This window comes from Syngnathoides biaculeatus, chromosome 7 (assembly GCF_019802595.1).
Source record: "Syngnathoides biaculeatus isolate LvHL_M chromosome 7, ASM1980259v1, whole genome shotgun sequence".
NCBI classification, from domain to species: Eukaryota; Metazoa; Chordata; class Actinopteri; order Syngnathiformes; family Syngnathidae; genus Syngnathoides; species Syngnathoides biaculeatus.
In genome coordinates, this window is record NC_084646.1 from 30,541,889 (window position 1) to 30,558,310 (window position 16,422).

Here is a 16,422-nt window from a genome sequence, read left to right on the forward strand (position 1 = left end):
TCACATTCTCTCTCATTGCAACTCCTGCAGTCTACTTGCTGATACTGGCTCCTGAAACTTGGCATCTTTCTACCTTCACAAGTGTATCGATATTAGGTGTGAAATCCTGAGTAGCAGCACATTTAACAATGTCATTCAAATGTTTATTTGTTAACCTTGAGCGCTGCTTTGTTTTATCATTGTTCATTACGGAGAACACCTGTTCTCAAAGATAAATTGTCACAAACATGGATAGCCCCTTTGCAGCCATGGGTGTTAATTTGGAGTAACCTGGCACGAGGTATTGATGAAACGTATCCAATCCCACTGATCCAAATTCATCCTTCATAGCGGAATCGCACTGCGAGTCAACAAGCGAGTTGAACGTCAGCTGGCATATCAGAAGGCATCACTGTAAATGACAAGTGAAAAAAAGCCAAATTTGTTCTCAAGTTCACTGAATACTTGAAACCTCTGCTCAAACTCTTGCAGCAAATCTGTTATATTGTCTTTTTATGCCTTTGTACGCACAGCTGTGAGACAAGAGAAATGCGCGGTGTCATCGTTGGATAACTACGACTCCCACAGTGACAGTTTCGTCTTGATCGCACTTATGATGTTTTAATATTGAGTGACAACTCTGTCTGTCTGTGTAATATCAACCATAAACAAAAGATCCTGCACCCATTCCTTGCATTTAAGTTCCTTTGCTGGGCGTTTCTTCTTCTCCATAAACTGTCCAATTTCCCCTCGTAGCTCAAAGAAGTGCTTGAGTACTCCACCTCATAACATGGTCCATTTGCAGTGTTTTGCAACATAACGCCTGCTGATGCAAAATAAAGTGTCTGTGTTGGGCGGCTCCCAAGCTAAGCTAAACCGGACTTTGTTAGCACGAAGGTATGCCCTATATTTGATTTTCAATTCATGTCTCATATAAATGAATTAGCAGTTCTTTGCCTGCATAATATAGCTACGTGTGAATGATTGACACACTTGATCTGTGTTGAGCGATATTTTGTGATGCTCTGACTGCACAAACGTGTCTCTGTTCGGCGGTGAGCTAAGCTAAACCGGATTAGCAGTTCTAAAAGCCTTCGACGTGCACCGAGACACCAAGACTGAAGGAAGGATGTTTGAGGACACTCAAGTAGTGATTGTCGTACTCGGTCGGAACTTACAAAGGCTCGGCACTAATTCAAGAATAATTATTGAGGGGAGCGCGTGACGTTACACAAAGAAAACGAGAGAAACAACTCGTAAATCAAGCCTCGCCTTCTTTTCCTTCACACGGCGGTTCACAAACGGCTATACAGATTATATACTGATTCTGCACACAAGTGTGATATGTAACACGAAAATAGGAAACTGTCAATGACGAATTCGTCTTTGGGTTATAATATATTATGTGGCTTCTCGGTCTTCCTCTGACTCTGGAAAGATCTCACGCTAATATCAATGGTTTCTCCGTCGATATGCATGTAAATACCATTGAAATACCCCTCACTGAAATACTTGAAGCCCTGCTGTCTGCTTTTCAACGATATTTCACTGTTAGCTAAGAATGCGAGTGACAAATCAGCCGGTAAATCGGACAGTTTCGCTCTATTCTTTTCTTGCTGCGCCGCCCTTTTTGCTAATTGTTTGTCTGACGTAGGTGCATGTGGCGTGACGTCACTTCAGGAGGCGTGGTTAAGTGTCCTGTACGGAGGGGTCAATTGGTCTAAGGACTGTAGTAACGTCATTGGAAATCTATCCATATCGCGGCTGCGCGTAAAAATAGACTGCTGTTTCTTCAGATCAGCGACGAATTTGTTTATCTTGTCTTTCCTTTTTTGTCCTTTCAAGTGGTCATACTTTGCTTTATGTTGAGTCTCATAGTGGCACCAAATATTGAACTCTTTGAACACTGCAACTTGCTGATTACATACCAAGCACACTGATTTTGCATTCACTTCTGTGAATAAATACTGCTCAGTTCATTTTTCCTGGACATCTCTGCACTCAGGGAAAAGTATCTCAAACGATAACTTTGGTAGTGGTGTGTAGTGAAGCCAGATTGCCAGTTTATTTTTACTTGGACAAATTACGTTGCAAATGTTTATTTCCTGTGACTAACTCAGTGCCGCATGCCTGATGTGAGTCCTTTTACACATTTACTGTCTTCTAGCGGCCAGAGGGAGCATTTATTTTGTATTTATATTAAACAATCACAACTTTTGATAGAAATGAGCTAGAGATTTGCTTCTTTTTTTTTCTATTTTATTTTATTTTATTTTTATTTATTTATTTTTTTTTACATACTCAGATATTTATGCCGGGCCGGATTAAATCATCCAATGGGCCTGATGTTTTACATAACTGGTTTAGAACGAGCACCCCCAAATGTCTCAATTGTTCACGAGCAAGGATCTGGTGAGGTTAACCACTTTTTGAACAACTGGAATAATAAATGGTCCAACTGTTGAACATCATTTATCAACACACAAGTGCAAGGAATGCAGGGATTTCATAATTTACAGTCCAAAATGTCATTAAAGGATTAAGAAAATCTGATGAAATTTCTGCAACTAGGCCTTAACACCTTCAGATATGTCACTGCATTAAATACTGCCATCCTTGTGTAAAGTATATTACTCTATAAGATATTGCCCAGGAATACTTCAGATAATTGTCAACTTCACACAGTTAAAACTCTACCATGTAAAGCAATAGCATGAGTGTCTATGTAAGTAATTCCATGAAAGCAACCATCAATAGGACAATCTCGATTCCAGCTGTGATTCCTCGGGGCAAAACAAAGTATTTACAGCCATTCTGCATCAGTGTAAATCATTTATTTAAAGTGGCACTCCATGTTGAGTAGCAAGCTGCCTTAGATGACGAGCTCTGAGAAATCATTCACAAAAAGTGTTCGACTCCAAAGAACACCTTTTGCTGAAGTCTAACAGTGGACCCTGACGGTGCAGTGTCAAGAAGTCTACTATCACCAACGGGTTTTGAAAAGCTTGGCTGTGTGTTAAGGAAGATGGCAAAAGACTGAAAACAAGGCTGGGAATAAGTTGGATGAAACAATTCAAGTCTATTCAACTGCAACACTTCAAGAAATTGACTTCAGTGGTTTCAGTTAATGGGAGAATGGTGTAAATAGCGCTCAGTAACTATGCTGTGATATCCCAAAGAGGGGTTGCATCACGAAGGGCATCCGGCGTAAAAACTGTGCCAAACAAATATGCGTGTTCATCTGAGATGTTACGGTGTGACGACCCCTAAAGGGACAAGCTGAAAGAAACTTACTTACTTACTTACTAACTATGCTGTGATATAGGCACAAGTCCATCCATCCATACATCCATCCATCCATCCATCCATACATCCATTTTCTTATCTGCTTATCCTCACAAGGGTCACGTGGAGTGCTGGAGTCTATCCCAACTGTCAACGGCTAGGAGGCGGGGTACACCCTGAACTGGTTGCCAGTCAATCGCAGGGCACATCGAGACAGACGACCGCCGTACTCACAATCACACCTAAGGGCAATTTAGAGTGTCCAGTTAATGTTGCATGTTTTTGGGATTTGTGAGGAAACCGGAGTCCCCGGAAAAAAAAACATGCAGGAACGGGGAGAACATGCAAACTCCACATAGGCAGGGCCGGGATTGAACCCGGGTTCTCAGAATTGTGAGGCCAACACTTTCCAGCTGGGCCACCCTACCGCCCTCCATTTAAATAATTGAATTAATTAGATTGACAAGGCATTGATTTGACTAGTCACCCTGTGTCAAATACAGTGAAGAAAATAAGTATTTGAACACACTGCTATATTGCAAGTTCTCCCACTTAGAAATCATGGAGGGGTCTGAAATTGTCATCGTAGGAGCATGTCCGCTGTGTGAGAGATAATCTAAAAAGAAAAATCCAGAAATCACAATGTATGATTTTTTTTAACAATTAATACATCTGCAAATAAGTATTTCAACACCTGAGAAAAACAATGTTAATATTTGTTACAGGTTTTTACAGGTGTCTTTATGCAGCTAACGACCCCACACAGGTCCATCTGATTCAGGATAATACATGGAGTGGAGGTGGACTTTTAATGATGGACTAACACGTCTTTGAAGGTCAGAATTCTATCTGATAAACAGGTGTTCAAATACTTATTTGCAGCTGTATCACACAAATAAATAATTAAAAATTCATACATTGTGATTTCTGGATTTTTCTTTTTAGATTATCTCTCTCGCAGCGGACATGCACCTACGATGAAAATTTCAGACCCCTCTATGATTTCTAAATTGGAGAACTTGCAATATAGCAGGGTGTTCAAATACTTTTCTTGACTGTATGAGTCTGTTAAAAATGGAAATAGAAATACGAGACATTGCAAGCAGTATTAAAACCACAGACTCTCGGTCTAACTGTATGCCTGTAGGATGAGATTAGTTTTCTACACATGCCATTATAGCGCTAAAAACATACTTATCTTCCTGTGTGCAAGCTGCACTTTTGCATTGCAGGTTTCTGATTCCTGCTCTGGATCTCTGGTGGTATATTTTGGTCTAGTTGGCTTCAGCCTAATTTTTACCTTGGCAATTCTAAAATGTGTTTTTCTGTATGTTCAGGAAATCCAGTCATCCGCGAAAAACAAAAACAGCAAACAATAATGTGTTTCTGCAAAGTAGGTTCACACACACAAGGTCTCTCTACAGGAGCTGTATAGTCTGGAAACAGGATGGCACTGTGTACACCGTACTATGCTGTGACTGAACAAGAACCCTATCGCAAGCCACGCACAGGATACTCAGCACAATGGAATCCAGAACCACAGGTCTTATTATGATGAGTTTCCTGGATGGAACACTCTCTCTCTGATGCATTTCCTAGCAAACCCACTAGTAGTTGGTGTCAATAGTGTCCAATAAAATTGTACAGAGTGTTTCAGTATATTTCACTCACCAACTCTAAGGACAAAGTCATTATAAGACTGGTAGTTAATTGCATCCAGGACATCAAACATCTCAATAGCAAAATCTGCTACTGTGCATAGATGTGAAGTGAGGGAATTCTTTGCCTGAAAAACATGATATGCACAAATAGGAAACACACACAAGGTCACACATAAAACCCACACTTAACACAAACATGTCTGCTATGAACATGAATAATTACGCGAATTAACATTACAAGGGGTTGGTCAGTTAAATCCAGCATAACTGCTGTTGTGGGGATATATTTTAATATCTACTGCTTTGTGGGGGGATGGGTTTTCGTTTGTTTGTTTGTCAACCCTGCAGGACTTGAATGGAGAAGGAACTGATGCTACAAAGACCAGTAATCCCCAACACAGGATTTGTGGAGTGAAACATATAAATATAGAACAAAAAGAACACAACAACCCTAAATATACTTTTATGACATTTCAAGATTAAAACATGAATTCAGAATGTGTACCTTTGAGCCAGTTGTAGGAACAAGCCCCACAGCAGCCATGTATGTACTGCCAATAGTCTTGATTTTCTCAATATCCCGGTAGCATTCTTTATCCATCAGCTAGAAACAAAGATGGGGAATAATTGATGGCACTCTAAGACAAAATATGCATCATATTAAAATTAAAAATGTCAGTTTTTATTTTTTACAATAATATGTTAGGGGAACGGTGGGGCAACTGGCCTCACAGTTCTGTGGACCGGGGTTAAAATCCCGGTCCCACCTATGTGTAGTTTGCATATTTTCCCCATGCCTGCGTAGGTTTTCTTCGGGCCCTCCGGTTTCTTGCCACATCCCAAAAACATGCATTAATTATTGACTCCAAATTGCCCTTAGGTGTGATTGTGAGTGTGACTGTCTCTCTCTGTGGCCTGTGATTGCCTGGCAACCAGTTCAGAGTGAACCCCGCCTCCTGGCCAAAGTAAAATGGGATAGTCCAGCAATCTTGTAAACTTTGTGAGGATAAGCAGTTCAGAAAAAGGATGGATGGAATAATATGATGGAAGTGAAAACTCATCTGGGTGGCATTGTGGATGACTGCTTAGCACATATACCTCACAGTTATGAGAACCAAGTTTCAGTCTCGTCTTTGACTATGTGGAGCTTGGATGTCCTTCTTGTGCCTGCGTGGGTTTTCTCTGGGTACTCTTGTTTACAGGTATTATACCTGCCATGTCACCTGATCTATTTTCCTCAGGTTTCAGATTTTAGGGTAAAGTGATATAACTATAAATATTTGTATTTATTACTTTATTACTAATTACTTACTTACTTACTATTTGATACGGTCACATGTATCAGGGCTCTTTTGCGCTAGTAGCACTGTTGTGATCATTTTTGGAGGCGGAAGAACATGACACTCCTATAGTATGTTATGTAGACTGACATGACTCCAGACATGCAACCGATCTCTGGAACGCTTATCCTCACTAAGGTTATGGGTCTGCTGGCGCCCAACCAAGCTAAACTGCGCGTGGGAGGCGTGATACACCATGAACTAGTTGCCAGTCATTCGCAGGGCACAAATAGACAAACATTTGCGCACACATTTACACTTATGTACAGTTGTCCGATTAACCTACCATGCATGTTTTTGAATTGTGGGAGGAAACCGGTGTCTGAAAAAAACCCAAAAAAACAAAAAACAACGCAGGCATGGGGACAACATGTAAACTCCACACAGCCAGGCTGAATTTGAACTAGGGTCCTCATAACTGCGAGGCAGATGTGCTCAGCAGACAACCGCCTAAATTGATATATGCTATTTGCAAAATATTTTACTGTGAACAAGAAGTTTGCAACATGCACCAGCAGGCAAAACAGGTCAACATACATAATGTACATATGCACATATGCACACAGGCACAAACGTACTTTCTTAATTATTAATTCAACCATTGTTTATGAGATGCTGTGACAGAAACGTACATCTAAACAGTTTTATGGAACAAAATGTATCACATAAAAGTAAGTCATTGAAAATGCTTTTTTTACAACTCTGAATTTGATTAACAACATTAATCAAAGTTAAATTAATGCTTTCACCTCATCAAAGTCAGCAATGATCTCATTGAGCAGCCTCAGACACTCGACACCCATGTTATTTCCATCCAACTCGATGTAGAAGTCATTGAAGTTGGCAATTGAAGCAAAGAGGACACCAACCTGAGCATAGGACTGGTAGTATAAGTCCTGATGGGGACAAGGATTAGGAGAGTGATTTTTGTGCTTGTGATATGGTCAGATATTTAACGTAGTCAGAAAAGAAAAAAGAAAAAATTGAGAAACCAATGCCCGATTTTACACATTTGGTGTGTGACATTACATTTTAATTTTGTGACAGACATAATTTACTGTAGATCTGAATCATATTTATTGGCCAAATATGAAACAACACACAAAGAATTTGCCTCTGGTAGTAAGACATACTTGTTAAGTACGAAGAACAATACAGTCAAATGACAGGGAACTCACAGTTGTCCAAAGTTGTGCAGGGAAAGCAGAGTCTTCTGGCATTTAGACCATTTACAGCGCCAATTAGAGTGATAGTCCAGTGCAATGAAAAGGGTGTCAAGGAGTGTATGCAGTTTAAGATGATGAGTCATGTGATAGTTTATCATATATAATACAAATACTGATGGGCCAAGCAGGTCGTGACAACGACTAATCATGGCAGAAATCTGGCAGCATGTTGCTGTGGAATTTTAGGTTAGCTGTTCAAGAATTTAATAACTGCATTGTTTAAGAGGGAAGAAGATGATGGAATGCCTGCTAGTTTTGATTTCCATTGATTGATAGCCTCTACCAAATGGAAGGAGCTGGACGAGCCTCCTGACGTCTGCAAACATCTCTACAGTTTTAGTTTGTTCAACTCCAGGTTGTGCTGGCCAAACTAAATCTCCAGCCTCTCCATTTTCTGTCAATACACAGACTCGTCTCCATCTTTGATGAGCCCAATGACCGTGTGTCATCTGCAAACTTCAGGAGTTTGACAATGGATTACCTTGAGGTGTAGTCGTTCATGTCAAGAGAAAAGAGCAGCGGGAAGTGGACACAACCTTTGGGTGCCACGGTGATGATTATACATGTGGATGAGGTGATGTCCCCCAGCCTCACCTGTTGTGTCCGGCCCATCAGGAAGTTGAAGATCCACTGGGAGATGGCAGGCGAGAAGCTGAGCTGGAGAAGTTTGGAGGAGAGGATTCCGGGGATGATTGTGTGGAACTCAAAGTTGAAGTTCACGAACAGGGTCCTCGCATAGGTTCGCCCCCTTTCGAGGTGTTAAAGAATTAAATAAAGACTCATGTTGACTGCATTATCCTCAGACCTGTTAGTGTGGTAGGCAAGCTGCAGTGGGTCCAGCTGGCGAACTGGACTATTGAGGTGGTCCAGCTCAAGACGTTCAAGGGACTTCATGACCACAGATGTTAAGGTAACACACCTGTAATAATTTAGACCCGATATTGCTGGTTTCTTGGGGACTGGGATGATGGTGGAGCGTTTGAAGCAGGTTGGTGCTTCATACAGTTCTAGAGACCTGAAGTCAATGTGTCCTTTCAAATCTGCATTAAAGGCTGTTCAGGTCATCAGCTAGCCCACAATTTTTGTCTGCTCAGAGGGGATGATCGCTTGTAATGAGTTAACGATTGTAATCTATGCCAGACTGATTTACAGTCATTAGCTTTGTTTTTCATGTGACTGTACAGAATCCTATCCTCGCTACGATATGCAACCTCTTTAGCCTGGAGGAGTTCCATAAATCTGGCTGTAGACTTTGGCTCGTTGCTATTGAACATGCAAAATGTTTTTGTTGGTGGACACACCTCCTCATAGAAACTGACATACGCTGTAACAATATCCATGTATTCATCTAGGCTGCTCGCTGAATTTTCAAAGACACTCCAGTTTGTCTCCAGTCATCTGATAGAGCTTTGAAGTTCCAATTTTGCCTAGTTGGTTCACTTTTTCACTGATTTTACCACAATATGCATTTATTATGGTGGTATAGCAGTGATCCAAACTTTTATTTTCAATCGTCAGGCATTCTACATGCTGCTTGTATTTAGGGAGTTCATGGAGTTTAGTTTTACCCTCGGATAATGACGGGCGAATCTGGGTGTTTTCTTGTTTATTTGTTTGGCGAGTGTTAGCAATGCTGCGTTTATGCTATCTTGGAGCAGAATATAGACACCGGCAAGGATGAAAGAAGGAAACTTACACGGAGAGTAAAATGGCTTACAGTTCAAGAACAGAAACTCCAAAAGCATGTCCGTGCACTATTTCTCATTGATATAGAAACATATCCCACCGGATCTTGACCAGCAAAGGTGAAAGCAAGGTAGCATTATGGCTCTGTCGGGAATGTCTCTACAAAGTCAAGTCTGCGTGAATCTAAGGGGGGCAGAACATCCCAAGTCTTTGCAGTTCTTTTTCAGAGGATAAAGTTCATCCATTTAGTTGGGAGGGAAGCCTAAAATTGCAAGATGAATTGATGGGACCGTCTATCTGTAGAGTTTAACTTGCATTCCGCCTCGTGTCCCCTTACGGGAGGGGTGTCCAGACCTTTGTTACCCCGAGATCTACTTTTTAGGCAGCCAGCCTCTCGCAAGGTACCGACGGCGGGGAGCTGAATGATGCTAACAAACAGATTTAAGGTTCATGTTACGTTGCCTCCTATAAAAAAAAATTTAAATACAGAATTAGCTTTTTGTGCACTTTATTGTCTGTGCTTTCATCCTGGATCAGCCTGTGCCAAAGTGGAATTTTGACATTAGACACCATCTCCTCCTGCACTTTCTACTTTGGCTTCTGACCAGACCTTTCTCACTCAAAAAAGAGAAAATCTCATTCAGTTTTACCACTTTTTCTTTGATTTTTCACATTTTACTTGTGTGCTGTTCACATACTTGGCCAACAAAGCTGATTCTGATTGTGATTCAGATTCAGATTCCCCTGGGGGGCTGGCATGAGGCATGATGTAGTGTACTCGGGCTGGATAGTTGGAAGTCTGTGCTTGTCTGTGGTCTGGTCGCCCCCCTTGCCAGTCCCGCAGTTTTGATGCATCATACAGTGGGTACAGAAAGTATTCAGAATCTCTCGAGTTTTTCACTTGTTAAATTACAGCCATTTGCTAGAATCATTTAAGTTAATCTTTTCCTCATAAATCTACACACAGCATCCCATATTGACAAAAAAAATAAATGTTGAAATGTTTTCACGTTTATTAAAAAACAAAAACTGAAAGAACACACTGCCATAAGTATTCACACCCTTTGCTGTGACACTTCTTTTTTTTCTGCTTGTCCCGTTAGGGGTCGCCACAGTGTGTCATCTTTTCCATCTAAGCCTATCTCGTGCATCCTCCTCTCTAACACCCACTGTCCCCATGTCCTCCCTCACAACATCCATCAACCTTTTCTTTTGTCTTCCTCTCGCTCTTTTCCCTGCCAGCTCCATCCTCAGCACCCTTCTACCAACATAATCACTTTTTTAACTCTGAACATATCCAAAGCATGGAAGTCTGCTCTCTCTCACCTTGTCTCCAAAACATTTAACTTTGGCTGACCCTCTAATTAGCTCATTTCTAATCCTATCCAACCTGTTCACACCTGTTCTTCATTTCTGCTACCTTAAGTTCTGGTTCCTGTTGTTTCTTCGGAGCCGCCATCTCTAATCCGTACATCATGGCCAGCCTGATATATAGTACAGATGGTTTTTCACCTTCATTGGATTACAGCTGTGTTTGATTATATTGATTGGACTTTCTTAGGAAAGCCACACAGCAGTCAAAATAAGACCATATAGCTCACAGTACATGTCAGAGCAAATTAGTATCTTTTGGTCAAAGAAACTACCAGAAAAGCTCAGAGACAAATTTGTGGCACAGCACAGACCTGCCCAGGTTACACACACACCAAAAAAATGCTGCACTTAAAGGTCAAGTGTCATCAAACGGATGATTTTTGGTATATTATTAATGAAAAACCCACAGCCAATATGGTGCCATGTGTTTTTTCACCACAAAACATGATTTTGACATATACAGCTTTTTGTAACTCCCGCCATGAAAATCTTCTCAGTGATTTGTTTTCGAGAAAAAGCAGGAAGTGTCGTAAAGGACAGTGGCGCCCCCTCGTGTACTCGTTTGTTTTCATTAGTTTGGTCTCCGGGAAGGTAGCTCGTTGTTCCTTCGTGTTAGCCAAAATGCCGGCTCGTTGCATTGCTGGACATTGCTTGAACACTCGGGAGAATGGAATTACCCTTCATAAGTTTGAAAGAGACCCTGTTCGTTATGAAAAATGGATTGCACGGGTGCAGAGGACAAGAGCTTCGTGGGTTCCAAATAACAGGTAGGTGTTTATACAGCTCCAAAAAAAAAAAAAAAAAAAAAAATAGTTTGGGGCGGACCACGCAATCAGTCTCTCTCATAACGTATCAAAAGATCCGTGTATGAAATGTGTTGATGTGCGCATACAGCTCCAAAAAAAAAAAAAAAAATTGTTTGGGGCGGACCACGTAATCTGTCTCTCTCATAACGTAACAAAAGATCCGCATATGAAATGTGTCGATGTGCGCATCGCCCAGCCAACAATTTCTTGATAGTGTTCATCGCGTACTGCGTACACCACTCATCAGCAGCAAGACCATTTCCCACATTCTGGCCTGTTCTTTTCAGTCCTCTCTCATCTTGTTTGTTTACGTATGTACGTATTTTTTGGTTGTTCTGGTTCTGTTCATAAAAGTTACAAAATCAGTGTCAAAAAGCAGCCTTGGCGGAGTCCAACTCTTGCCGGAAACGAGTCTGAATTATTGCCGGCAATGCGGACCATACTCTGACAGATGTCGAACAACTCGTATCAGGGGATTGGGTACCCAATACTCCGGAAGAACCCCCCATAGGACTCCCCACAGGACTCCCCGAGGCACACAGTCGAATGCCTTCTCCAAGTCCACTTAACACATGTAGGCTAGTTGGGCGAACTCCCATACACCCTCGAGCATCCTGCCGAAGTGTGGGTGTAGAGCTGGTCCACTGTTCAATGGGCAGGACGAAAACCCCATTGCTCCTCCTGAATTCGAGACCCGACTTCCCGACAGACCCTCCTCTCCAGTACCCCTGAGTAAACCTTACCAGGGAGGCTGAGGAGTTATAACGCTATAGTTGTAACACAACCTCTGGTCACCCTTCTTGAAAAGTCTGCCAATCCAGAGGCACTGTCCCCGATGTTCACGCGACGTTGCAGAGGCGTGTCAACCAGGACAGCCCCACAACATCCAGAGCCTTTAGGAACTCCGGCCAAATCTCATCCACCCCTGGGGCCCTGCTACCAAGGAACTTTTTAACCACTTCAGTGACCTCAACCTGAGAGATAGAAGAGAGACCAGAGCTCCCAGACTCAACTTCCTCGGGGAAAGGAGAGTTTGTGGAATTGAGGAGGTCTTTGAAGTATTCTCCCCACGAACTCACAAAATCCTAAGTTGAGGTTAACAGCGCCCTGTCCCCACTATATACAGTGCTGACGGTGCACTGCTTCGCCCTCCTGAGACGCCGGACTGTGGACCAGAATTTGCTCGAAGCAATGGAGACACAGAACATCGTCCACTCGGACTCAATGTCCCCCGCCTCCTCCGGGATGTGAGCAAAGTTTTTTCGGAGGTGGGAGTGGAAATTCCTTCCGACACGGGAATCTGCCAGCCGTTCCCTACAGACCCTAACAATACGTTTGGGCCTGCCACATTGGACTGGCATCTTCCCCACGATTGGAGCTAACTTACCAGCAGGTGGTGATCAGTTGACAGCTGTGCCCCTCTCTTCACCCGCGTGTCCAAGACATACGATTCTACGTCCGATGACATGACCACAAAGTTGATCATCGAACTGCGACCTAGGGTGTCCTGGTGCCAGGTGGACATGTGAACACCCTTATGCCTGAACATTATGTTTGTTGTGGACAATCTGTGATGAGCACAGAAGTCCAGTAACAGAACACCACTCTGGTTCTGATCAGGGGGGCCGTTCTTCCGAATCACGCCCTTCCAGGTCTCACTGTCATTGCCCACGCGGGCATTGAAGTCTCCCAGCAGAAAGATGGAGTCGCTAGAGGGGGCACTCTCCAGCACTCCCTCTAAGGACTAAAAAGGGTAGGTTTGTTTGGTGCATAAGGACAAACAACAGTAAGGACCCGCCCACCTAACCTGCAAGCGGAGGGAGGCAGTCAGCAGTATTTCAATATTGAGGTTCTGTGAGTGAAATGATCCATCATAAAGCTGACTCTCACCCAGTTTTTTATTAGGTCTTCCGGGCACTCTAAATTCCTCTTATGTGTGATCGTGAGTGCAACTGTTGTCTGTCTCTATGCGCCCTGCGATCGGCTGGCAACCAGTTCAGGCATAATCCCGCCTCCGGCCCCATGATAGCTGGGATAGGCTCTGGAACTCCCACGCCCCTTGTAAGGATGAGCGGCTCAAAAAATGGCTGGATAGTTTTGACATAGGGTTGTTAAGGTAAGTACCTTAAACAGATCTGAGTGACTGCTTCAAACAATCTCTCTGTAGGGTCCATTTCAGAGCCCAGATCACCAACAGAGTGGACTTTCTGCGTTCCTTACTCCCCCTTGTTTGTGACTAAAGAAGGGCTGAATTCATCCATTCATCTATTTTCCGCTTATCCTCACAAGGGTCGCGGGGAGTGCTGGAGCCTATCCTAGCTGTCAACGGAGAGGAAGTGGGGTACACCCTGGACTGGTTGCCAGGAAGGGCTCAATTCTGTTTTGCTATTCTTGGAGAGGAATGTTCATTAAGATTTTCTGTAGTTGGTTGGCTGAAGCATGCTTTTTAGATCCCTGCAATCTTGTCTTGGCCAAGCCCACTATTTGATGAGACTTCGGGTGCTCTCATGTGATTGATCTGAGAGCGATTGGTAAAACATTCAGTATTGGAATGTTCATCCTTCCAGTTTAAAAACTCTTATTTTTTAGAGCATTTCAACTTTTGAATGTGGAAATTCGGATGAAAGTCAAGATAGAAATTCCTGGTGGGAGTTTTGACCTCTTGGCTCTACCTTGTCCATTCTTCGATGCTCTTTGGGGCAGGTTTGGGTTTCAGAACGTGGATAGAGGTTCTAATACGGGTTATGTGTATTTACACAGGTAGGTTTTCTTGCTGGAGTGTTCACCTTCTTGGAGTTCGAGACATGTTGTGTAGGTACCTCACTGCCTACCTTTTCCCTTCAGCTTTTAGGGTCTTGAATCTCCTACAGAAGTAAACTATTTTCTGTCCTAGGGGTCTCCACAGATGAAACTGCATGCTGGTTCACTATTGGAATTAGTTGTCTTGGTTCTGGCAAGCATTACTTTGAACTTTTTTGTCTCAGTCCTGATCCTCATGATTGTAGTGTTTTACTTTTAAGTGTGCTGTAGTTTTCGTGTAACTGTCCCTAAACTTAAAAACAGACTCAGTCGGATTCCACACAATGATTATCTTTTGTAGAAAGGTGAGTTGAGTTTGAATTGTAGTTAAGGATGCAGTATTTAGGTAACATGAGTCGAATTACGTACTGCATAGTGCACAGGATAGCATACTTCCTACACAGCTTTTTATATGAGTCGTTGGTCAGCATTGAGCTCTAGCGGATTCTTTGCTCCATGGCATACCAGTTGAATGGCTGTCTGGGCCACCATGTTGGCCCGCACCTGCTGCTGTTATATTTAAAATATAGCAACAAATATAGAGACAATACAAGAGTTGCATTTTAAACCTCAACCTTACATACATACATACATACATACGTACGTATACATACATACATACATACGTACGTATATATATATTATATATATATATATATATATATATATATATATTTACACACACATATATATATATATATAAGATTAATTTGATTTTCATCTTGAATTTAAGTAGATTTTCGCAGAGGTGTTCATTTATCAACTGAAACAGCAGCCACAAATATAAAACGGTAAATGAACACTTCTGTGATAGTACCAGTCAAAATTGGGCACTATACAGTACACTATACATTTGTAAAGATCGAATTTTTAATCCAGCTCTTCTATATGATTTCATAAGATTGTGAAAGTGTAGTGGATAAAGCGGCTGTCAGCTGTATTCGGTCAAAATATGATATAATGTTAATATGTATACTGCAGTTATTTACCCTGCGTGTACAAAGAGTTACATGAATTTCTTACTGAAACATGGTTTATGCTAAAATCCTGAAAACCTGATAAGCACAAAAATATCCGAATCAGAATCAGCTTTAATGGACAAGTGTGTAAAAACAAGGTTTTTTTTTTCCGGTAGTTGATGCTGCCCTGGTACAGCATACAGAACAAAGAACAAGGAACAACATCACAACAAGATCAAAGAACAAGAGACATTTCTGTTTATAGGAACTATTCCTTATATGACGTGTGTTAATGTCAATTGTGCAAAGGGAGCAGTTTAAAGTGACGAATTGTGCGGTCTACAAAACATAATGAAAAAATATTACTCATACTGAATGGACCAGCAGGATGTGAGTGAGTGTCCTAACATAGCACAAGGCAGAAAAATAGTAGGTTCGCTGATCAAGAATTGAATGACTTAATTGCCAGAGGGAAAAAACAGTTCAAATCCCTGCTACTTTGACTTTCATTGATCTGTAGCGTTTTCCCGACGGAAGGAGCTGGAAGAGCTGATGGCCAGGCTGTGGAGGATGTGGCTGCTCTGGACCGAGTTCGCGTTGAGTGCAAGTCCTCAATAGTGGGTAGAGTGGTGCTGATAATTTGTTCAGCTGTTTTGATTGTCCGTTGCAGTCGGAATTTGTTCTTTTATTGTGGCGGCCCCAAACCAGACTGTGATGGAGGTACACAGTACTGATTGGATGACCACTGTGCAAAACTGACTCATCAGCTTGCGTGACAGACCGTGCTTCCTCAGAAGCTGCAAGAAGTGCATCCTTTGCTGGGCTTTTTTGAAGATGGAGTTGATGTTCATCTCTCTACAGGTTTTAGCGTGTTTAACACCTGGTTGTGTTGGCCACAGTAAAGCTCCAGTCTTGCCACTTCCCGTCGATATGCAGACTCATCGCCATTTTTGATAAGGCCGATGACCGTGGTGTCATCTGCAAACTTCAGGAGTTTGACAGTCGGATGCCACGCGGTGCAGTTGTTAATGTAGAGCGAGAAGAGCAGAGGTGAGAGAACACATCTTTGGGGTGCTCTGGTGCTGATGGTCCGTGTTGATGAGGTGGTGTCCCCCAGCCTCACCTGTTGTGCCCTATCCGTCAGGAAGTTGTAGATCCACCGGGAGATGGCAGGCGAGACGCCAAGCTGGAGAAGTTTGGAGGAGAGGAGTTCAGGGATGATGGTGTTGAACGCAGAGCTGACGTCCACGAACAGGATCCTTGCATCGGTACCCTTGCTGTCGAGATAGTCAAGGATGAAGTGCAGA

The 16,422-nt window shown here is 42.4% G+C and overlaps 1 protein-coding gene across 1 annotated transcript in view; it reads right to left on the reverse strand.

Annotated features, from left to right (window-relative positions):
- The window catches only part of LOC133503554 (adenylate cyclase type 1-like), a 126,465-nt gene that overhangs the window by 21,452 nt on the left and 88,591 nt on the right, over positions 1 to 16,422 (reverse strand). The window contains exons 17-19 of the mRNA XM_061825265.1: positions 7,015 to 7,161; positions 5,431 to 5,529; positions 4,936 to 5,050 (exon numbers count right to left, since the gene is read on the reverse strand). Of these exons, the coding sequence (XP_061681249.1) occupies positions 4,936 to 5,050; positions 5,431 to 5,529; positions 7,015 to 7,161 (361 nt within the window). The remainder of the gene's footprint in view (positions 1 to 4,935; positions 5,051 to 5,430; positions 5,530 to 7,014; positions 7,162 to 16,422) is intronic.